The sequence below is a fragment of the Poecilia reticulata genome, chromosome 12, assembly GCF_904066995.2.
Source record: "Poecilia reticulata chromosome 12, P_reticulata-male-v2, whole genome shotgun sequence".
Classification (NCBI taxonomy): Eukaryota; Metazoa; Chordata; class Actinopteri; order Cyprinodontiformes; family Poeciliidae; genus Poecilia; species Poecilia reticulata.
This window is the reverse complement of record NC_088841.1, coordinates 16,561,132-16,586,751: the sequence shown is the minus strand read 5'-3', so window position 1 is coordinate 16,586,751 and position 25,620 is coordinate 16,561,132. Positions and strand designations below refer to the sequence as shown.

General features: G+C 39.2%; 1 protein-coding gene across 1 annotated transcript in view; it reads right to left on the bottom strand.

The window, feature by feature from the left end:
• gnaz (guanine nucleotide binding protein (G protein), alpha z polypeptide) overlaps positions 1-25,620 on the bottom strand; it is a 42,673-nt gene that overhangs the window by 15,973 nt on the left and 1,080 nt on the right. Inside the window, exon 2 of the mRNA XM_008424078.3 lies at positions 569-1,887. Coding sequence (XP_008422300.1) covers positions 569-1,291 — 723 coding nt within the window. The 5' untranslated portion in view covers positions 1,292-1,887. The remainder of the gene's footprint in view (positions 1-568; positions 1,888-25,620) is intronic.

The following is a 25,620-nucleotide window of genomic DNA, read 5'->3' as shown; positions in this document are numbered from 1 at the left end:
TGCTTGGAGAAGTCAAGATGAACCTTTTTATTTTAGGAATATTTTATTAAGTTTTGGGCATTTGTAGTAACATCTTGGCTTGAGCTTCTTTTACTACTGGCATTGGTCAAAGTAGATGAAGTTTATAAACTCGACTGCTAACGGTGTTGAAACTTGGAGAGAAAAAAATGTTCCAACAGGACAAACACATTAAAGCTGCTTTTTGAATGGAAAAGGCAGGCTAAGATCAGGCTTCTTTGCAAAATGTGGACAATGTTCAAATGCCTTTTCTGTGCCAGAACAACCCATTTAGATTGATTCTACCAATGTTGCCACAAATGGTGGGCAAAAATCTAACTAATAGGCCCAGAAGCTTATTGACGACTACAAAAACATGTAGCTGCAGTGTAATGTGCAAAGTCACCTTTAACCTAATATTAGTTGGAGTGCATGTGTTATGGTTTGAACCTCTATATGTAATTATGAGCATGTGTGGATTAGAGAAAACCGACAGCAACTTTGAACATGTGAGGAGTGAATGACAAACATCTGACTCCAGTAAGTGTCCCAAAACAGAAATGTTCCTTACCGTCTGGTTGTCCTCGTAGAGTTTTAGATCATAGCCACTCAGCTCAACACAGAATATGATTGCAGTCACGCCCTCAAAACAGTGAATCCACTTCTTTCTCTCCGAACGCTGTCCACCCACATCCACCATCTTAAAAGTGAGCTCCTTGAAGGTGAACTTGTTCTCCACGATGCCTGTGGTCATGTCGCGGGAGCGCAGGATGTCCTCCACAGTGGGGATGTACTCGGGTGCGGAAATGCGGTCCAGGTCATTTAGGTAGTAGGCGGTGTTGTCCTCTAAGTGGTACTCGTTGGAGCGCTGAAAGCACTCCTGGACCCCCGCGTCTGCCCACAGACGTTTCATCACCCCCAGCAGCTCTGGGGTGATCTCCCCTTTGCTCTCTGCCGGCCCCGTGAGGGCGAAGAGTTGAACGGCGTCGTAGGCGCGATCGGGATTGTGAAAGTCAATCTTAAGGGTGGTGAGGGCTCGGATTATGCGGGTGAGAGAGTCGATGGCGTTGTAGAGGATGAGAGGCTTGTACTCCTTGCAGGCTTCCAGGTTGAAGCCACCACTGTGAATGATTTTCATCTGCTTAACAATGGTGCTCTTTCCGGAGTTGCTGGTGCCCAGCAGGAGAAGCTTGATCTCACGCCGTTGCCGCTGACTCTCTGAGCGCAGATGGCGGTCGATCCGCCTGGAGCGCCGAGCCGCTTCCTTCTCCTCCGAGCTCTGACGGCATCCCATGGTCCTCCACCACGTCGTTAGCACAAAGGAACTCGTGCTGCCTCTGGATGGGAAAGCAAATTATGATGAAGAAGTGGATCAATAGGAGGTGGTGGTGGCGGCGGTGGAGGAGCTGGAGACTATTTCTGTAGAGTGCAAAGGATTCAGTGAAGGATCCAGACAAGAAATCAGTGATAACACGAGACAGCAAAGGGACCACACGCAGGAGTGACTCAGGAGTATTTCATTCTTTTTCTTCAGGGGCAGTCTGTGAGTTCTGTGTAGGCAGAACCCAGACTTGTGGGATGCCCACACAGTCCCTGGCCCTGAGGTCGGACTGCCTGCTGAAGCCAACAGAGCTGGGGTTCATAGCAGGGGCTCCCCCTGAGGAAAAGCACTGGTGAAAGGCTGGGGAAAGGTTACTGTATGTCAGTAGAGAAAAGACTTGGACTTGATGCTCGTGAATGTGAAATCCCAGTCACTCTCCTCCCACATGGCTCTCGTGCTGTGTTGTAACCATGCACCTCCGTTCGATATTTAGCCAGTTTTGTTTGATCCAGGTGATGAAAACCTTTCCTCCTCTTCTTCCGTTAGATTTCTCCCAGAGGACAGGAAGCCTGCCAACACAGAACATGGAGAAAAAGATTTTATACTTTCAGTTTCAAGCAGTTTTCTAATTAGTAAATTAGGCGTAGAAGGAAAAGTCTCACCCTAAATGTGTATCGTACTTTAAAATGCCTTGATTTCAAAATTGCATTTGTGAAACTGAAACTAAAACATAGAAAGTTTTTGACAATCCGCCAAAACAGAAATGTCACATAATCACATGCCAGGTATTTTCTATGCATTGCAATTTCATGCTTGTGTTCAGGCATATCTGCTTCATTGTCCTCCTTTGTCTTCAGGCTTAAAAACAAGACTGGATGGACTCAATGTGATGTCATTTCCTTCTCTTACAGAGACACACTTCTGTTGGCGGAAGAACAGCCAGCTGAATAGGAGCCGATGCAAATTGGTGGGTTTTTAGCACAATAAAAGTCTTAAAGTATCAAACAGTTGTGTTTTATAAGTTGAGTTTGAATATGACATAGCTTCAAGAGACCAATTTGCAAAGTAAAACTTTAAATTAATGTGACTTGTCATGGATGTAGGATATAGTGACTTTACTTTAATGTTTTTAATATGAAAATCAATAAACAGAAGCAAAAATCATACAATTTTTCAACTTGTCATGGCATCCAAGCACCTAAAGAAAGCCAAAAACATATTTGTGTCCCGTTTTATACTTTTATTGCTCCAAACTCCGTCTGTTTAAACTCCCTGTAGAACACTGTTGCAAGGACAAAATTGTTTCTACATTACAAACAGTATTTTGCACATATTCAAGTTAAGATTACCATTAAAATCATAATCAGTGACAGTGGTAATAGAAAACTCCAAATTGTTATCTTTGTCTTTCTAACACACAAAATCACACAAGAGTAGTAGGTTGTGAAAGTATAGCAACAATCCTTTAACTCAAAAAGATCACAAAGCATTAAAAGTAGCTGCTTTTTGGATCTTTTACATGCACAAGGGAACCTTTTGAAAACGGTTTTGTCTGCAAGAAAAACACAGAAGCACTCCTCTCTTCCAGCGTCAAATACTAAGTAAAAACTCAGTCAGATGTTTGCACTCTTGGTCTGGTTTGTTTGTTTACCTTGTTATTAGCTTGTCAAATTTTTTTAACTCTCAGCATTGTATCTTTTCATGTACTTAAAGCCAACTGTAACTTCACGGAGATGGTAAATATTAACAAAACGTACGTATTGAAAATAGAATAAACAGAATGAAAAAGACCTCCCCGCTTATCTAAAAAAAAAGCCACAAGTAGGCTACTAAACAAACCACAGATTAGTTGTGTCTGGTTGGGAAAGGCTGGAGGAAGAATGAAGGCCGATCTCCAGCAGCATAATTTTAGCTCATCTTCTCTTCGGTAACCAACATGGCATTAGGAAGGCTTTTAGCTCCACCGATCATGCAGAAGCACCTGCACAATCAAAAATGCTAACATGACCATATGTAAAAAATAACCTCAAAACACCAGATAAAAACCAGGTTCCTAAAGCAAATTATGTCTACTGACACGAATAGATTTAATCCTTCTGCAACAGCAACAGTTAGCAGTCGCCTCATTTCTTACAAAGTAAAAATGTGGAAACCATAAAACAAATCCTACGATGTTGTGATTATATTCATTTTCATATCGGACCATTAATGCTCTTGAACTCTGTTTAAAATCTTGTTATCTCCGCACTTCTATAGAAACCCAGAAAATGAATATTTATGGTTTGTTTAATTTGTTCAGTCCTTAAGGTTAGATTATTTTGTTGTCATGTTCCAAGATTTAAAGTTAACAAAAAAATCTGAGGAGCTTAAATTATTGAGAGATATTAACCAGTAGGAAAGTTACTGATCAGAAAACTTGCCGTTCAGTTTGTGGTTTATTCAGAAAACTCCATAACATGAGTACATCGGGCCCCGCTTCCTGTATTGGAAAAACTATGCCAGTACCATGCAAAGTTACCTCCAGTGGAAACACATCTGTGGTTAGAGTTTGTGCTTCACACCACTGACTTGTGATGTTGTCATCTTACAACAAAAACATTCAGCATGAAGCTATAATCCCACTTTCATCTAGTCATCTTTCTTTATTGAAGTCACACATTGTTGCTGGTTTGGCACAGATTAAGGAGTCAACACGCAACATGTCTCTTAAGCTCTTTCTGCAATAGATAATTAACATCAATGGCCTCAATTTTTTATTTTTTTTTTCATGAAAGAAGAGAACCTCTACATTGATGTCTCATAAAATAATCAATCCAAATTATACTTACAGACAGTCACTGTGAATGAGCTAAGACATTATTTTATGTATAACATTGATAACACAATCAGTTTGTATTCTAAAGCATTTTGCAAATGTACACAACATGGGTTAATTAATATGGAAATACTTTTCTGCTTATTTAACCATACTGAATAAAAATGTCTTCTTACTACAGGATTTATGTACTGGATATTAAGTTTAATGTTACTTTTTGTTATCCATCCTGTATTGTTGATAACAAAAAAATGTTTTACACTGCTGTAAAACATTGCACCTTAAATATTAATCAGCAACTTGACCTACATATTGAGGCATTTTTCTCAAAAATGGCATGTCAGACAGTTCCTTTTAGAAATAAGTGAGTTGCAATCTGATGTCTGAAACTTATTCTGTGGCCAGACGCTCTGTTTACTGGTGGGTGAGAACTCACCACAGAGGAACAGTGGTTGCAGGGCTGGAAATGCACGCCAACCTTTAGGGGTTGTTGTTGCACACAGCTACTTAGAAACAGTTTTGCAGCCATCAAGTATTAAATACTAACAAGTGCTAGAGGGGTCTAAAAATTTGAATGCCAAGTCTTGTTTTCTTGTAATTTAAATTTAAATATATATGTATATTTTTATCAATAAGTACCATAATATTTATTTAAATTAGCAATAATATTGCTCTCAGTAAGATTTATCTTGTAAGAGTAAGCATTAGGCCTATGGCACAACAGAAACAAGTGTAGTTATTTTTTGTTGTTAGTTCATTTTACAAAGGTTATATTAATTTTAGTAAGACTTATCTACTCAGTCTTCAGAAAAATGGGAAAAACAAACATGCCAAAAATGCAGCCGTAACCCAAACAGCTAACCTTTTATAAGTAGCAGATAATGAGACCATTTTGTTGACCAAGTGCCTGTTAATTTCTGTTGTACTTCTAAAATTCTGAAATAATTTCAAGGATGATTTAATTAAAATATCCAAATAAGTGCCATAAATTAAAAATCTCTTCCTCTAATTGAATGTTTGTCATGAGATTACAAAAGAGGTGCTTACTAGTCAGGTGCTTACTGACTTGCGCTCATACCCCTAATGCTATTATCTGAGCAGTGCCTCTTCTGAATTCTTCATCTGGTCTCTTCAGCTGCAGTTCTGCGTTCACAGATCTAAACCAGAGAAGAGATTAGCTAACCATGTCGACTCCTTCAGCACCAACATGCAATCGCATGAAACCTCGTATGTTTAATCAAGATCAAGGCAGATGGCATGTAAGTGATGCAGTTTAGATAAAAGAAGCATATTTCCTTGCAGCGTTATATAAGATGATGTCTCTCACCATCACCGTGGAAAATAACAAGCCAAAGTTGGCAGGTATCGTTCTTGCTTTCGTAGAGCTTTAAGCTTCTCTCTGCTTGCCCGGACATCTGTTTGTTGTTCTGCCCTGTAATGCCAAGATGAATAAAAAATATTTGTGTGAATTTAATTTCAATAAAACGGAATTTCCTCTGCTGCAAATTCCAAGTTATTCAGTAATAAATACACTGATATTTTTCTTGGCTGAGGAACAAATGTGATATTATTCAGCAGCCTAAATGTGTTTTTAGTTGTTGTTATTGTTTTACCAGCAGTGAAGCTTAATTTCCTAATTCCCTGGGAAAAAAGTGATAGGGGTTTGCTTATATAAAAAAAATCTGAGTGGCCAAATGGAGCAGAACCAAACTATAACCAAACATCACTACACAAACAAAGCAGGGAACATTGTTTTGTAGCTTCGGGCACTTGACCACCCTTTCAAAATGCCATATCCAGCCAAACCAGTTAAAGCTCATCATTGATTCAGAGAGCTTTGGAAACACATTGAAGCTCCAAGTATACATCATTCCATGTCTCTAAAACCTGCAGCACTTGTGGTTCTGCTCTGTTTTGATGCTTAACCTCAGTAATGGCATTGGAGGTATTTTGCAAGCAGCACTCTGTCAAGATTGGTTAGCATCACAATGAATTTAGATGAATATATGCAAACTCTGCGTGTGAAAAATTAGTGGGGAAAAAAGACTGGTCCTTTGGCCACTTAGTTTGGTTCACTCATTCAGTTTCTTAGACAGATTGCAAATCCACTAATCTGAAGGTAGCAACTCACTGCATTTAGGTCTTTAGACGAAATGAAGGAATGTCGGTTCACACCGAGCATGAGAATGGGAAGGACAGAGCATTTAAGTGAAGTTTACAAAAACTGCTAACCTGCTGGCAGTTTCAAGGAGAACCATCTCCTTGGTTTACAGTGAATGTTCAGAGAAAGAGAAAATATGCAGTGAACAAGAATTGCTGCTTTCTTGATGTCAGAGTTCGTGGAAGGACTGGTAGACTGGTAAACAAAACTGAAGTTATTATCTTTGGACCTAAAGAGGAGCGAACCCGAATCAACGCACAGCATCAGTTATTACAACTAAAAACCAGCGATCAGGCCCGAAACCTGGGAGTAGTGATGGACTCTGACCTGAACCTTCAGAGCCACATTAAGACAGTCACAAAGTCGGCCTTCTATCACCTGAAGAACATCTCTAGGATTAGAGGACTTATGTCTCAGCTCGATCTAGAGAAACTCATCCATGCGTTTATCTTTAGCCGCATTGATTACTGCAACAGCGTCTTCACAGGTCTGACTAATAAATCAATCAAACAGCTGCAGCTGCAGCTGATCCAGAATGCTGCTGCTCGTGTTCTCACTAAAACCAGGTCCCTACACTGGCTCCCTGAAGCTCAGAGAATAGACTTTAAAATACTGATGTTAGTTTATAAATCACTGAACGGTTTAGCACCACAATACCTTAAGGTTCTGTTATTGTTGTACCAACCGTCTAGACCCCTCAGATCTTCTGGTTCTGGTCTGCTCTGCATCCCCAGAACCAGACGAGGAGAAGCAGCATTCAGTTTCTATGCACCACAGATTTGGAGCAAACTTCCAGAAAACTGTAAAACAGCTGAAACACTGGGTGCCTTTAAATCTCAACTTAAAATCCACCTGTTTAGAGTTGCTTATGGCTAAATTAGGGTTAGAGTGTGTGTTTTGATGTCTTCCATGTTTTTATGTCTTTAATGTTTTTAATTTCTTTTTATTTTTTTTCTACGTTTTAATGATTTAAAGCCCCCCGGAAAACGTCCCAGTTAAACAACGTTTAACTAAAGTTCTACGGGGTTTAGAGTCCCAGTAGACGGAGTTTCAACTAAAAACCTAGAGGTTGGAGTCCTTGTCAAACTGTGTTTTTGACTGAAGTCCCTGAGTGTTAGAATCCCAGTTAAACGACGTTTAACTGAAGTCTTAAAGGGGTGCTGGTTTTAAAATCTTTTTCTCTTTCTCACTGTTTATTTAATGTCACATGCTGTTTTTATTTTAATTATGTAAAGCACTTTGAAATGCCTTGCTGCTGAAATGTGCTATACAAATAAAATTTGATTGATTGATTGATTGATTGATTGATTGATTGATTGATTGATTGATTGATTGATTGATTGATTGATTGATTGATTGATTGATTGATTGATTGATTGATTGATTGATTGATTGATTGATTGATTGATTGATTGATTGATTGAGATGACAGAAGGAGGTAGCTTACTCTTTACAGCCAAGGTATTCAGAATACCATTTCTAAAGACACAGCATGTTCATCTCTAAAGCAAATGGCCGTCAGCAGCAGAAGACCACAGAACTACTGTCCACTAAGAAGGAAGTCACAGCCTCCCTAAAGTTGGAGTTTTCACGGTGGATAAACATTTCTTGGTCTAACGATTCTTGATTTCAGCTGCAACATTTGTGAGGTAGGGTCAGAATTTTTGCATAAAGATAAAACAGTCTGGAGCCATTCTGTTGGTCAGGCAAAATAAAACTCCTACTTCTCTTACTTCCTGGAACCAAACTTGTACATAAGCATAAATAATGATGCCCTCATCTGTTCAAGCTTTATTATTTGCATTAATCTCTGCATTCATTTGATGATTTGTTGGTTTGTATGTGAAATTACTGTTGGGCAACATTTGACATCAGTATTAACTTTCCATTATGCAGCCCACTGTTATTTCAAAAGCAAGATAACTATTCAGTAATATAGTTAATTGGGGCGGGGTATTATTCCCAGATCTGAGCTCTGACTTCAGATCTAATTAAAACAAAACGCTCATATGGAAAACAGTAACCTAGTATATTGCATTGCTTAATGATTTTACCACTGAACAGTGAAGCTATGACAGAGTAAGTGACAATCTAGAGATTAAATCAAATGGCTTCTCAGTGGTTGTCTAATCTTGACTTGCATTCAGAGTCCCGCCAAATAAAAACTGCATCAATGCTTGATATGTTCATGTGAGGCCAAAGAACTTTTTTTTTTTTATGAAACGGAGTGCATTAAATGCAGAATTAACAGATTAATTAAAAATATATTATGGTGGTTATGAAACATCAGCATTACATCGGTAATGCTTTTTAATTCAGCGGGAGCGGTTACCCCGGATAATTAATCTGGCTACGGAGCCAAATTGTTTAATTAATAGCCAAGGGTTCAGCCATCTAACCTAATACTTCTGGTTCTACACACATCTACATACTGGTAATTACATTATACCAATGTAATTATCTAATTAACAAAGATCATTTAATCTAAATTTTGCATGCAAAGACAGTCTTCCCAGAACCACCAAGAATAGTGGCAATTTGTCACCAAACTGAGTAAAATATTATTCAATCTCCGTTTGGCACAATCTACAGATGCAGATATACATTTTTAAAAACCATTTGCTAAAAGTATTTGTTTCTTGTTATTACTTAATATCGCAATGGAGATGTATGTTAAGTTCCTAAGTACCATTGCTGGATGGTCTAAAAACCTATGCAGCACAAAGTTTATATTGAATTGATATCAACATAATGCATTTGAAGAACATTTTGACAGATAACTGGTTTGCAGCACGCAATACTTAAAATCTAATAATCTATTTTGAAGTTCTTCTGCTGTCTCATTGATTCTTACCTTGCCATGTTAGCTGGCATATTTAAAGACACATTTTATGTGTCTAAACTTAAAGAAATGAAACATCAAGTCCTGTAATGTCTTAGCTGTTCAAATGTCATTTATGATACATTTCTGATTTTGACAATACATTTGCATTCAAATGAAAGGAGTCAAAATAAATGTTCCAGAAATGTTTGTGTCAGGATGTCACATTATGACTGTTTTTTTTTTCTTTTCAGTTCTTTTTGATCCACTGATGATCTTGGGCTGAAAATATAACTCTTTATACACAGTTCATGCATGTATTAAAGTAATTATGAGCTAAATTAATCAGAACAGAGAATAAGTCAATCTGCCCTCCTAGATGAACTAAGTTGTTGGTGTGAGCAATTATTCATCAATGTAGACAGAATGTGTGCATACCGTAGCATAAAAATAAATCCTGTTAATTTAGAGTCATTGTTAACCCATTCCTGTACCAGAAGTGCCAGAAAAAGATAGTGTTTCTCTAAGGTATGACCCTTCTCTCACTGATTGTTTTTATTGTATTTTAAAGAGAAATATTTCACAGTTTGAGTTAATGAATATCAAATTATGCACCCAACAGTTTCACAATGTATTAACAAATCGAGCCATCCTTTTTTTTTGCTCCCGTATGTCCTGCTAGCTGAAAAGAAGAGACAGTCGTGTAAGATGGTGCATGCCAGGAAGGGTGAAGACAGAGGAATGGACGACATCGCGCAATGAGGCATCTCAATCCAATATCGGAGTAGTGGAAATGTGAGAGGCACATGAGGTGGAGGCTGGTAACTTTTTATCTTCACACCTCCAGCTCCACACATCCTATCAGCTTTTCTCTCCATCACTTTCTCTCTCTCTCTGTCTCTCTCTCTCTTTGCTTACTCGCTGTTATTAATTTACCATGCTGCACATAATTACAATCACACCTTCCTTTAGAGCTCAGTACAAGCAGCGTGCCTGTGTTGTGTAACGTCCTCTCCTTTCATGCTGCTGTTGTTCGGTTGCCAGAAGATTTATTAATAACGGGGTCAATCACTTTAGACTGAATGGTGATTTTAATCCATTAGAGGTGAAATGTTATGGCTAAAACACAACACTGTATTGTGAACTGGTAAAATGCATTAGACATTGTCTGCAGAGAGCATGCAGCAACTGAAATGATCTGATTTTTATAAATCAAAATGTTCCCCACTTACAGCAACAACTATTGATTGTATTGTATTTTTTGTTTTGTTTTATTAGGAGCATAATCATTCTTTTTTTTTCATTTAGCAGCACTTTTCCACCAAGCTTTAGAAATGTGTTTTTACCTCAATTATACCTGTGATATATCACTAAGTAGCAAGTACAATTGCTTGTGTCTTCGATGCAGTAGATTGCATAATTTGATCTCAAACAAAGACAAGTTTGGAAAATTCTGTCACACTCTTGCAACTGAGATGGTATGTAAGATATAATCACTGTTTAAGTTATACAAGTGCTACGCAAATGGCTCAAGGATGAGCCACAAATTACATTTTTCTCATGCAACCCTATGCCGACGCTACGTCAACACTAATGAAAGTTCAATTACCTCACCTTTCCAAGTGGTTTTAGTGGCTGAGATTAGGTTATTAATTAATTCAACTTTCTAACTACGTGGGGGTATTTATAGAATGTGTACATAAACATTGAACATTCATGTTTAGTACTTGCTTAAAGGCTGACAAAATGACCCTTTATGAAAACACCTAATGTAAGTTATTAAATATGACTGTGTGTAAAATACTTCCTAGATGTGACAGAATTTGATACGTCACAAAAACCCTTCATTCATTGTATCTCGGCGGCACAGGAACAAGACAATTGCAATTCAATACACAATCACTTATTTATGTTTAGATAACATTTCTGCTGTAATTGCACATCTGTTTTTCTGCACAGTTATACTGTATTGTAAATAGTCCATATTCTTTAATGTTCAATACACAGGCACATACATTTTTGAAAAATGGGTTTTGACTCAGTTGCACATTTCTTGAATTGCAAGACGGATATTTTTATTTCTAATAACTGCACACTATTTTCTGTTACAATATTGCACAGTATGTTGTTGTTATTATTATTATTATTATTATTATTATTATTATTATTTGTAACATTGTTTTTTATATTTTGTTTTTAATACTAAAAACTTTTTTTGTGTGTGTGAACCTTTACACAATACTGTTTTTACACCTACAGTCAGAGCGATCATTAACAAGTTGAAAACTACTCGAGCTGTGACACAAAAGGCTGAATGAAGACCAGACTTTCTCATGACACCACACACAGTGGGGAGCATTGTAAAGCTGCTTTCTCACAGTTTTTTCAATTTGCCACTCGTGTAAAAATAGAATCAAAGAGGAAATTCAGGACTGCTTAGAGTTTTTGGAAAAAAAGAAAATAGTTATTTTATCTTCACAGACAAAGATAAAATAAACCATTTTAAAAAAATGTTTTGGGGGGGGGGGCGAGGTGTGTGTGAGTGTGTTTCCCCATTTAAACCAACCAGTTTGCATTTCAGTAGGATTCAGATGAGGAGCAGGAGGAAGAATAATGGGCTCTGCTGCGTCTGCCTGTCAACAACAACTGCTGTCTCATGTGAGTGACCAGAATGTAATCACATCTCCCACTTATGAAACACTTAACCAGTATCCATTTACACTGATCGACCATAGCTCTATGACAGGAAAAGTGACTAATTCTACTTTCCTTGTTGTTTTTCTGCCGGAGGAACTTTCTGGCAGCTCCCACCAGTCTAAACATTTTCCAACCAACCTCACACCCTGCATGACAATAGCACTAAATGGTCATTATTTTATGTCTGATGTTCTCTATATCACAAAAACCAAAGGGGGGGAAAAAATGGCCTGTTCATCGCAGATAAGCAGACAGGATGTTAGAGGAAGCAGCAAGGAGTCTGGCACCTGTGTGGGGGGAGAAAAGGACCACCATCATGTTCACTGTTCACATAAAAATTACACTCAAAGGCACGTGAGCAGCCATTTTAATCTCTTCAGAACAGCTTGGTGATGAGGAAATGTGAGTCTTTGATAAAAGCAGAGAAGTGAGCCCCTAGGGGTTTCGGCCAGTTTGTCACCATCACTTATTGTTCCTGCTTAGTTGGCCTTGGAGAGTGTCAAAAACATAATAAATGACGGAAGAGACTATTTCAGGTCTGTCGTATTGATAGATTTTGCCATTATTTAAAGACGCATTGAAGCATGTCGAGTCCCTCTAGAAAATTATGTATACAATATCCGCATACACAATAAAAAGCTGCCCTGCGTTATGATCAACAACACAACTAAAAACAGGATCCTGAAACACACGGGTACTTCATCTTACCTGGCACAACGGTATCAGAAACCCCAGGAGTGAAACAGTAGCTAATCACCAGATCTGCTGTTTGTGATAAGAGGAAACTGTGACAGAGTGAAACTGTAATCGAGCCTTTTGCCAGTATCATATTTTATATTTCTGGTTGTCATTTATAGTGTTGCATAAATAAATTCCAAAGTGTTTGGAAATCAGCACAAGAGAAGAAGACAGGCTTGTGAAACTCCAGGGACGGAAATTTACCCTGGAAGAGAGTAGAGAAGACCTCCAAGTGAGACAAGAAGCTTTGCTACAGCAAAGTTGTTAATTTATGTGCTGTCAGTAAATAAGCAATGCATTAGTAAAAAAAGAAAAAAGAAAAGAAAAACTCCTTGGAGATACAATCCCAAGCTGAAATTTCCTTTAATGGTCACAGAACTGCCTCAAAGTTGATCAATGCCCAGTTTTACTTGATCAACAGGTTAAGGCTCTTTTTTCTTAGACATATAAGCTTTAATGGTTGTCATGGAGACGTAATGTCTTCAAGTCGCCACTCTTTCCACGTTTAAAAATTAAACTTAAAAGCAATAAATATTGCTCTGATTGTAGCTGCATTGGGTAAGTTTCTGTTTTTGTGTCAACATTTTCTGATTTTTTAAGATCTATAGAATCTTTTTATCCGACTTTTATTTTGAAGAGTGGCTAAAAGAAACGAGCCTCCATGTAATGATGATACCTCAAGAAAAAGGAAATCATGGGATACAAAACAAAAATTTCAGATACGAAAATATTGTATCAATACAATATTTTCAAGCTGATATGGCAATATCAGTTTGCCAAGCTGATATTGGCAAACTCTTCAGTATCAGTTTCCCATTGTAAACGTATACAAACAACTAAGTATGTATTAAAAATGCTTCATTTGCATCTACTCTGTATAAATTACCATAGTCCAACAACTGTGGCCCTGATGACTTTGGGTAAGATGAGTTTATATGTAAAGTTATGGTGTAATTTCGAGTGTAGCTGCATTTAGAAGTCATGGTGTTTAATTAGCACCAGACAGGTGTGAACACAGAAATCTTCTCATCAGGTTATGTATGCATATGCGCTCATAAGAGTTACTATTTCAGAGCACTAACTTTTTAGAGTTGCAAAGACGATCCTAAAAAATGTTCACTGCTCAACTCACTGCCAGATTTACCAGTTTTTCTTGTATAATAATTATATTGGCGGTGAGAATTACTTTAAATTACTCATGGCATGTCAGATGAGAATAAAATAATTTTGGTGAACACATTTTCTAACAGTTTAAATGTATTTTAAATACCTAAAAAAGAGGCTATGTGGACACTTAGAAAATTACTCACAGATATTAAAATATTCTACATTTTTCTCATCTTGCATGTTTTTGCTATAAAGGACATGCTTACATTTACTGCTGAAATAATTATCATTTTCATCTAAACCACATCCAAGTAACCATAAATTGTGGAATTACTGAAACTGACCTTATGAAATAAATAATCTTTCTTTCAGGCAAAACCAGGAAAGAATTTATTTGACGTGACTCAGGCAGTTATATAAACCTTAACTTTACTTTTTTTTGTTTGTTATTCAATCAGTTTGTTTGCTGGCATTCATTCCAGCTGCATTCCACTAATGTCTAGAGCCCAAGAGCAATGCTGAGGGGAAGTTTTAGATCCATTTTCTACCAGACAGAGTAGTGGAGATGAAACTAGTTTTCTGTTTTTAAGACCTTCTGTTAAGATGGAATTTTTTAGCAAACAAAATCTTGATGTGTCACACACCTTTTGCAGGCTTAAACCAATATCAGTTTGCCTCGAAAAGTCACAAGCAAACATGGAGAGTCTAGAATTGACAACTGACCCCTTCCTGTGATAAGCAGAGTCATGTGAATCAGAGTACGCGCAAGGCAGAAACGGACAAGATAACACAAATCATGAGCATGGATGGGTTCACTGAGTTTTGCAATGAAAGAGAAGGAAGTTGTAAATTATAAGGTAGGCGGTCAGCAGGGCGTGATGCAATTTGTAAGACCAGATCTTCTAAAGCTGTGATGCACTGGAATGTGAGACAAAGTGCAGACTGTCAATTTCATGCTGTGAGTATCAGACCAATAGATCAATCTCACCTCAGCGCCAATTAACAGAGGTCTTACACACAGAGCTGCATCATGTGAAACTGCCTGTAAACTTAAACGGATCACATTGATGCTGAAAAATCCCCCCAACCAACTCGCTGCTGTTCGTATTTGAGTTTAGCAGAGCAAGCTGTCCAAGCCAGAAGGCCTGAGTCCGAGTGATGAGTCAGAGCTTCATGTTCTCTCTACTTTACGTCACAATTTTATGAGATGTAGGTCGCAGCAAGAGCGATCTTTGGCTCCATTCAGCGGCTTATATTTTGCATTTGATCCAATGACAGCTGACTCTGGACCTTCTCTATTTGCAGCAAAAAGAAGCATCAAGTCCGGCCAACTAGAGAATCAATCTAGTCACATGATAAAATCAAGATATCGGCCAGCATTATTACTTGTAAGCTAATAATGGAAATATGTGAAGTAGTTTAATTCTAAAAAAAAATAAGTATTCCAGATAAAATGAGATATTTAACTTTAACTGTCCACACCGCTGCAAGTCTTAAAGATCCACTATGATGGTTGTAGTTAGGTTTTCCTTTTTTAGCCTGATATTTTAAGGACTGCTCGTCTAGCTAGCCAAAACCACTAGTTAACATGATCAATGAAAAAGTCCCAAGTTATTCAGTTATTTAGTACCAAGTAGAAAAAGTACACTAAAACAGAGTAACAGGTAACACACACACATATTGTAAGCACTGTACAAATGCCTCTAGTAGCTAAATGTTAGCCTCCTGTCAAACCTTAGTGGAAATCTTTAAGTAAAGAAAGTGCAGAAGTCCTTCCAGGGCCTCCATGGAGAAGAAGGAAGATAGTAACAGTTTCATCAATACCTTTTTAAGAAATTTGAATTGGTAAAATTTAAATATTTTACAGTATTTATGCTCTGAGACATATTTTATTGGACATAATGCTGATGATTCACTGATTTTGGGCTTGAATGACACAAATATGCTGAAGTATGGTCAGTGATCCTACAAGACATCACTTGCATGTTTTAATTTAAAAAGATCTGCGATTTACTACAAACGCTTTCTGACTTAAAACAGGTCTACCATGTCAGTTTCAGAGCTTAACCCTGCCATAAATTATGTCTTTAGATATCCAATTCCAGTCACCAATAGAACTCTTCTTTCCTTTCGGTCAGCAGGGGTGTCCAAAGTCGGTCCTCGAGGGCCGGCATCCTGCATGTTTTAGTTCTCTCCCTAGTGGTAGTAACAATCTCTTCAGCAAGTCAATGTTCCTCTTAGGGCTCTAATGAGCCATCATTTGATCCAGGTGTGCTAAACCAGGGAGAGAACTAAAACATGCAGGATGCCGGCCCTCGAGGACCGACTTTGGACACCCCTGGAGTATAGAGGGTCAGGATTGATACACATAGTAATTGCTTTTGCTGTTGATCTGTGTTCCCAAATTGCAGCAACAATCCTTCAGGAGGAGAAGCTAAACAGAGACAGTCGATATTAACTCAATATTTCATTATTTGCCATTTGTGCATGAAACTTGCAGTCCAGGCCTATTAGAATTTTTGTCCAGAGTATATAAATATCTAAAAGCTCTTGACAAGACGAGGAACATGAACACACATTTAAAAACAAATACTCAGCAACTGCAACAGGTTGGTTATGTTGAAAATATTGCACAGTTAAGAGTGTTGCACATTTCCTGAAAGGTGTATCCACTTAAATGCAGAGAAAAAATGTGGTACAGGTAAGTAAAGCAACACTGAGAACTTAATTTCTGATATTCAGGAGCCCATAGTTGAAATACATTAGACAGGCATAAAAACTGTCACTGGCCACTTTTAAAGTACAAGTAACAGTTTTGGCTGGTGGTGGTGTGATGATGTGAGTGAGATTTTCTTGCCAAAATTTGGGCCCTTTAGAAACAATCAAGAATCATTTAAACATCACATTGTACCTGAGCATTTTTGTTGATTGTGTCCATCCCTTTACGACCACAATGTCCCCATCTTCTAATGGTCACTTTCAGCACAATAATGCATCTTACAAAGGTCAAGTCCTTTGAAATAGGTTTCTTGTACTCCAGTAGTTGCCAGATTGCAATCCAATAGAGAAAATAGGGATGTGATGAAACAGATTATGGATATGAAATCGGAGCTCCAATCAATTTATTTATCCCAACAACATTGCTAAAATGTTCCATCATTCTGTTCTTCTTGACCCGATATTATGTGCTGCTCACATTGTTGAATAGATAGTTTATTGAACATTTTCTGAGTGTTTTTCTTACATGGTGCCCTGTGTGGGGACTTTAGAGCAAGATTGCCATATTACTGTACACATGCAAGGACACCAACTCGTTCCCCATGCCAAACAATGACAGGCTGTGTTTTATTCCTTCCACTCCCCCCTAAAAACAGTGAGCTGTTTACAGGGTGGGGACTGGTTGGGGGTGGTGGAGGGGTTCTCTGTATGCTAGATGCTTTTCATGATAATGCTCCGTTTAATGCTCCTGATCTCAGTGGCTGTGTACCCTTTTCTACGATCCAGTGGGTCACACTGAGTCACAAGGCCGACCAGTGATGACAATGGCATGCTTGTGTGCAGACTGAGCTATGGGCAGCCCGTCTGATGTGAAGACATGAGATTGTTCATGGTAGACAAGTGAATACACGTATCTGTTTTCCCACTGCAAGCTGCATCATGTAGAGCAGAGCAGCTCAAGTTACATGTACCTAATCTTTAGTCAAACTCTCTTCAGTGAGTTATTAATTTGTGTCTTGACAGATAAGACAAATGCTTCCTGCAGCAGAAAGACATTGTGGTTCCCAGACACTTGCTGATTTCTCCGAACTACAAACTTATCTGTTTTCATGATTTAATAAGCGGAATAGAGGAAAGGACAAACTTCAAACGCCGAGGCAGATCCAGTAATACAACTGTCATTAACCCATTCAGTGAGCTTCATTAGATTAGGGCTGTGACGACAAAATGAGAAAAGCAGCTTAAAAGTAGGTGCTTCTGTAAAAATCCTTATGGAATAATGGCATGAAAAAGCATGTTCTCTTACAGGCTCCTTTTGTTTTTGCTCGTTTGTGTGTTTCAGATGAGCGTGAAGTAGTAGCATAATGTTCAGATCTGAAGAAGTTTAAGAACAAAGGACAAACAAAGTCATCAGATAGTTGGAAAGGGTTCCAAAGCAAGTTTGAGACGTCAATGAATGACTTCAAGAGCCACTATCCAAAAATCAAGAAAAAATGGAACAGCAGTGAACTTTCCCAGGAGAGAACGACAAACAAAATTACCAAAATTACTCGACATCTACTCCAGAAAGCTGACAGGAATGTTGAACACTAACTAATGCGCTGCAGTCTTGTCTCAATTAAGCAATGTTTTTTAACATTTTACAAATAAATTGAAACTTGCTACAAATGGCATCTATTAAATAACGTCACGACCAAAATCACTGTTGAAAAAAAACCCACTAGACCCATCTTATCGACACATATTTATAAAACAAACAGGATATGTGATAGTCCGATATGTTGAAGCTAAATGAGAATATTTGCCTATCAGTTAATGGCCTTAAGCTCAGGCATACTTGGATAAAGCAACAATGCAATGATCCGAAGCACAGTTTGAGGAAGTCAAACTGAAATAGCTAGAAAAAAATGACTGTAGAGTGGCCTACTTAAAGTCTAGGTTTTAATCTGATAAGATGTTGCAGCATGATCTTTAAAGAGGTCATTCATACTCAAAATCTCTCCTTCTACAGCAAAGACCGACTTCCATCAAGAGCTTGTTTAAAGTAGAGCCAAGTTTGTTTGTTTTTTCACAAATGAAATCTTTTGCAAATATTTTTTTATTTAGTCTAGTTATCCTGATATTAAAATTAGTTTGAGGATTTGAAACATTTGATTGTGAGAGAAAAGTAAAAACTCTAGAATCTAGATTTCTACAACACTGAACACATATATCTCTGTTTGTGCAAAGGCAGTTTGAGTTGTTAAACATCAAGCATTTCAGGATTGATATTAACATGATAATGAAGAGAAATAATAAAATGTTAAAGGGCAGTACTGAAAACTACTTTGCATTTGGTTTTATATATATACATAACATTACTAAAACGTACATGGTACAAGTTAATAACACAATATGTACATAGGGGAAACCGCAGCCCAACTGAGAGTGTATCTAAAAACACCTGATTCTAAACATTTGTACATGTTGGTTGTGGGCGTGTTTGTCTATATTTGGTTTCTCCATAACAATGTTCAGTACCGGGTGTGGGGAACCACAGACCTGCCCTCCAGGACCTGAAGCAGACATGAGAGAGACCAAAGCCACAGACATCCAGAAGGCCCCTGAGCACGGAGCCCCGGGAGCATCATCACAGGGATAACCGCATCCCCCCTTCCAGAGCGGAGGAACCCCCCAGCAGCCACAATGCAGAAGCCCCAGGGGCCACAGTGACAAGCCCCCAGGCTCCACTGGCAACCAGCTATGCTGGAGTAGATCCATCCATGGACACAGAGTCCCACCACACCCCAGCAGACTGAAAACTCATATACCCAAGCACCAAACCTTGAACACTGAGACTCATGAATGCAAGGAGAGGCAACAGCCCCTGCATGGGGGGCGGTGGACCCCGTATTTAATGGGGTCTTTAATATTTAAAGAACCAAGATGATCCAGGAAAGGGGGCAGTGTAAGACCCAAACTAATAGATAAACAACCACACTCAAATACAACAACACATTCCCACCCTCATGTGTTCACAAAGACTTTTACGTCCACTCACCCAACGTACGCGCACACAAAATGTGGACCACTTTGATTTTTCTTTAACCCTTGCCAGTGGAAGGCCACAGCTCGCCCTCATCTCCCCCCTCCCTCTCTCCTCCACCTCCTTGTTGTCATATGACTGCTGTTATGTGTGTGCAGTGGAACACAAAGTTTCTCTGTTAGTCCCCTCTGCTCTGCCCTCTCATCACTCAGATTTGAGAGCTGGAAGTAAGGCCGTCTCGCTCAGCAGCAGCGGGAAAACAGACAGGCCCCTGTGTGCAAGTACCAGCAACGATTAGAAAGGAGGGCAAAGAGACAGGGAGGGATGAATTGAGCCCGTGTTGTTTTTATGTAACACCAAAAGATAACCTAATCCTCGCTTGTTCACACAGATCCCACCCACTGCCAGTCCTAAGATTTAGTTCAATTCAATAGGCGGCCATCCTTGTGGATGTTTAGCTGTTGTACTGCCTTGTAAAAGTGTTTATGACTCTTGAACGTTTTGGAGTTTGTTCAGCATGGGTTTCTAAATTTTTAACAAATAAAAGTCTAAATTTTGCCCTCCATTTGTATTCCTTGTACTACCTTCTTTCAATGTAATTGCAGTCTTTTTGGGGATGTCCACTAACCTTCTACCTATATAAATGAAATGATCATACTTCCGCCCAAATAAATCAGTTCAAAAGCTCATTGCATAAAGCAGAGTTCTTCAAATCCAGTCCTCCAGGGCCAGTCCTGCAGGTTTTAGATTTGTCCCTTCTTCAACACACACAAATAATTGGGTCATTAACACAACTTTGGAGAACTTGACTGCTTACTAAGGAAGTAGTTTAGGAATTTAATTCAGGAATGTTGGACAAGGGACACATCTAAAAGTTGAAGGCCTGGATTTGAGGACCACTGCATTTGATACTTACATGACTTCTGAAGCTAAATGCTTGCATGCACTGGATCTCATTTGAGGTTGTCAGAGTTTCGTGCTTTTTTTTTGTGCTGGTTTATCACACAAAATAACAGCAGAGCACATAAGAGTTTGTAACTTGACTTAATGTTGTTGTAACTTGATAAGACGTGTGATACTGCAAGGGCATGAATACCTTTGTAAGATAAACAAGGTTCAGGTAAGTAATTTAAAGCCCTATCTCTGTGCTGATGTCCATCTAAGAGAAAAGGCTGCCAAAACACGTCTTCATGGCGATGACACTTTGTCCCAGTAACTGACTGGGATTGAAGACCCAAAACAAACAGAGGTGCTGTGCCAGCTAAATCAGAGCAAGGGGCTGTCATTCCACTTTGAATAATAAGTTTCTCTGTGGTTTGACTCATTTTATATGGTGTTAAAAATAAACTTTAACATAGCTCTATTCCTGCAGAAATGTCAAAGATTTCTTAGATAATTCTGCCGTTCCCTCTTGAGGAAATGAATGACATCTCAGATTAATCATTTTATTAAGTAGGTAGCAGAGGGAACTAAGCCTGGGCCCCTTGGCACTTTACTGTAATAGAGCTGAGTTTAATTGTCCGAGCTGCTGGTGTGCTCACCTACGAGGTGAAAAGGAAAAACAGCCTAAAGTGCACTGGTCTGTGACATTAAACTCCTCTGTGCAAGAATTGCTTCCTCAACAAGCCACTGCCTCTTTAAAAACCCAAGTCTGTCTCTTGTGATTATGTCACACAGTTTAATGGAGGTTGCAAGCAACAAAAGAGGTGAGAGGAGGTCAAAGTCAGCATATGGTTTGCCACACCAGAAACTCCTTAAATTGCAGCACGCTGTCCAGCACCAGTTCAGCAAAAAGAACCATAATTTGACTGATTTAGTTGGAGGAAAGGTTCGTTTATGTGCAGTGCAGTGTTTTCTTTTCTTGGTGGTTTGGGCGGTTGAATCTATGTCAGAGTACTTCTGCTCGCAAAAACTTTAGATAGAAGCTACCAGGGTGTGGTGACGGGTTTCATGACCCTTGAGAAGCGCAGACATATCGCATGTTGTTGAATGTTGTGATCACTTTAAACCCAGTGTCACTCAGGACTTCGGTTTTATGCTTATCATAGAAAATAAGGACATTCTTGTTTGATTTTTTTTTATATCAATCCTTTGTTGCAACAATTCTTCTTAGTAAATCATTTACTGATCTGGATTCTGTTGATTTAGCTTTGAATGGTGCCATATTTTTAACAAAAATGCAATCTAGGATGAAGACTGCACTTGTGAAAAGCTTGCCAAGCCCTCTATGTCAACGCCTTACTTCCTCTTGAAAGGTGTGGGGGGGTTTTTTGGGATACAATATTCAAATTTGAAAAACAAGACAGGCTGACAATTTAACCATTTATTCCATTTACAAGCACAAGCCTGAGAAGCACTTGGAAGAACCACATGAGAGCCAGACAGCTCCTCGTCATGCTGGTCACCAGCCAGGTCAAACACTGCTGAAGGGTGGCCTCCCATTTTTCAGCTAGCATTTGTCGCGAATCAGTCAAACCTGGTTGTGCTGGACTTTTTAAAAGCTGAAATTTTGCATCTTTTAACATGAGGCTCCTTGAAGTTGGTACTGTTTATCGCTCAGTGACCCACAGTAGAAAGATGTGATATGACTGAGTTTATAGAGGAGTCAAAAGCTGAAGATCTTTTACAAAAGATAATTGTCATGTTTGTTGCTCGTGGGGATTTTTTGTCCATCAATGTGCACAAAATTGTGCTGCATTAGACTCGTGACAGCATCATGTGCCTGAATTGACAAATACTTATGAGGACTGTAAATGCACAAAAACGTGTCATATTTGATGCTGTTACAAAAGAAACACTATAACATAATTCAGAAGGTTACTTCAGTCTTAAGGAGTAATGGTTAGGTGGGGTAGAGTTGGAATCGCCTTAAACTCAAGTGTGATGTAATTTCCAAATCTGACCTCAAACTTCTGTGACAAAGTAAACTCGCCATGAAAACATACTGACAATTAGTGCTGGTCTGTAGCAACACATATATTGTTCTATAAGAAAATAGCACAAAGTTGAAGGAATATGCTAACAGTGGACGGCTAACAACTGTGAATTTGTAATTATTTTTTGACTACAAACTCACAAATATGAAATCTTTCTACAAGTAAGGAAACTGTCACTGATAATAAATTAACAGAGATTCACTTCAAGTTATCTAAATTATCACTTTAAGATGTGTTCTTCTTTGTCCTTCCATTGAATGCTTACCAACCCATCAATAAAACATTATTTCAGCTACATGGAAGCTGAAATAGAAAGCAAGATCTTCACCAGATAAAAACAAGAACACAAACGGTTGTTTGCATGTTAAACAGCTAACGTTGTGCTACCACTTTATCTTCCAGCTGCTGTGTTTCTGCCCACAGATTTTGTATTTATTCCAGTAACTGATGTGGCCACAACATATTTACATGATGGCGCTATGAAGGATCTGCAAAATTAATTACACAAGTACTTCCAAGAAAGTGCTAACATTATTGCACTTCATCTCAGTTGTGTATTTTGGAAAAACAAAACCATCCATCCATCCATTTTCTGTACACCCTTGTCCCTTAGTGGGGTCGGGAGGTGCTGGTGCCTATCTCTAGCTAATGTTCCAGGTGAGAGGCGGGGTCACCCTGGACAGGTCGCCAGTCTGTCGCAGGGCAACACAGAGACAGACAGCCATGCACACACGCACACATAAGGAGAATTTAGAGAAACCAATTAACCTGACAGTCATGTTTTTGGACTGTGGGAGGAAGCCGGAGTGCCCGAAGAGAACCCACACATGCACAGGGAGAACATACAAACTCCATGCAGAAAGACCGGGGCTGGGAATCAAACCCAGAACCTTCTTGCTGCAAGGCAACAGCTCTACCAACTGCGCCACTGTGCAGCCCAGGGGAAAAAAATAATAAATTTATATAACTGTATTCAATATTATATTGTTAAGGCAAAAGCTCTCTTATTGTATTACCTCCTTGCAGCTTAAGTAAACAGAATTGGGTCTTGTCAGGTCATATTTCCTCTACAAGAGGTAAAAGTAAACAGTTTCTAACAGGCATTAGCTGGTATAACGTTCTCATGGTATAATAACTTTGAGTAAAAGCATCATAGGTATCAATAATACCACAAAGGTTTCAGGCAAAAATGCATACCATGATCTCATTGTGAGCTGCACAGTGGTTCAGTTGTTTGCACTGTTGACTTGACACTGTCAATGAAGGTCACGGGTTCAAATCCCGGTCAGGTCATTTCTGCATGTTCTGCATGCAAAGGTTCTTTTTAGCAGTGTTTCCCAACCCTGGTCCTCCCAGTATACTGCCCTGCATGTTTTAGGTGTTTGTCTGCTTCAGTACACCTTATTTCAATCTATAGCTGATTAACAGGCTTTGATTGAACTACAATCATATGAAACAGGTGTGCAATAGCAGGACAACATCTAAAACTTGCACAGCAGTGTGCATGGAGGGTCAGAGCTGGGAAACACTGCTCTATAGGAAGCTCAACTTCCTCCCATACTCCAAAATATGTATGTTCAGTTACATGGTCTTTCTAAATTGCCAATAGGACTGAGTGTGCGTGCGTGCGTGCGTGCGTGCGTGCGTGCGTGCGTGCGTGCGTGCGTGCGTGCGGGGGGTGTATGTGTGTGTGGTTGTTTGCCCTACATGTCTCTCTGTTGCCCTCTCATGCACCAACAAACTGTTCAAGCTGTACCTGCATCCTGTCCAATGACTGCTGGAGAACGGTGTCAACCCTTCTACAAATGGCCTGTACTTGCATAGGCCACTGCACTTTACACTACATTCAGTCATTCACCCATTCACATGCTAATAGTGGAAATGTACTGGATAGTAGCCACAGTTGCCAGGCACCAGCACCACCAGGCTGTCTGAACAGCACCAGCAGACAAGGCGGGTGAAGGTCTCAACAACTGAGACACACAGAGCGGGGACTCAAACCGGCAACCTACTGATTATGGATCAAACTCTTACCACCGCTGACAAGGTATAGACACTAAGTGGATGGTCACTCCAAGTGCTTTTATCAAACACAATTAAACCTGTGGGTTACCAAATGAAGTTTTAAATTGGTGTTACCTTGGTGAGAATAAAAGGCGTGTTAGTGTTCAATTCTTGATTATCTGTATTTTAGTGGCTCGAAATATGTCAAAAAAGTATTTTTTCTCTGTGAGTAGGTAATGCTATAGTAGGGCCATGTACGATATCAGGAAAACATTTAATTAAAATACTGTTCCTACATATTGTGACAACATAGATTATAATTAACCCACTATTTTTATAACTTAATATAATTAATTGCATAATATAATTGCATTTACAATATAAGAAAACCAGTTGTTGCATTCTAATAGTCCTTATCAGTTGCAATATTGCACACAATGTTTTGACGACTTTTGAAACTTGATATATTGTCCGACAGCAGCTAAGCAGCGGGCAGCACTACCTTCAAAACTCTAGTCTCTTTGCCACTTTCGTTTGCATCTCGTCAATAAAACCGTTGGAACACTGACAGAGAATGTTTGCACTTGTGAAACCTTTCGTTTATTGCACCTTGAAATACCTCGGTGTCAGTAACCATCCCAAGCCCAGTTTCTAATTAGAGCTACATTATAAATTTAGCCTAGAAGATTAATGTTCCTGTCAAGTCCCAATGTTCCCTAATCACCAATATCCCAGAGGCTTGGTAAAGGTGTCCAGTGTGTCAAATTTGATGGACTCGTTGAAGGAGGTTGTGTTTTCCACTGTCTTCGTCTTGATTCAGGGATGTCTCAGGGCCTCGGTTGGACAGATCGCTCGCCAACTCATCTAGCGTTCTGTGTCACATGCTCAGCAACGCGCTGCCTTTCCACCACCATGAAATTATCACCACCACCCTCCGCCCCCTCCACCTTTATCCCCCTCTCCACACCCGCCGACCCTGCCTGCTCATCCATCCAATCTGTACCAAATCTTCCATTCCTTCTTTTCTCCCTCTTGCTCTCTGCTGCATCAACCTCCGCCCCTCTGCCCCATCTGCCTCCCTACTGTTAACCCCCCTCCCTCCAGCCCCTCAACCGCTCCCTTGCACAAGCTCTCTCTTTTTTTCCCCTCTCTCTCTCTTTCTCTTGAGTGTGTAAGGCAAACACACACACACACACAGAGTGTACACAAACACACGTTCTTCTGGTGCCACACAATAAATCCCAACCCCCACTGGAAAATAAAATACAGTAAAGCTCTTG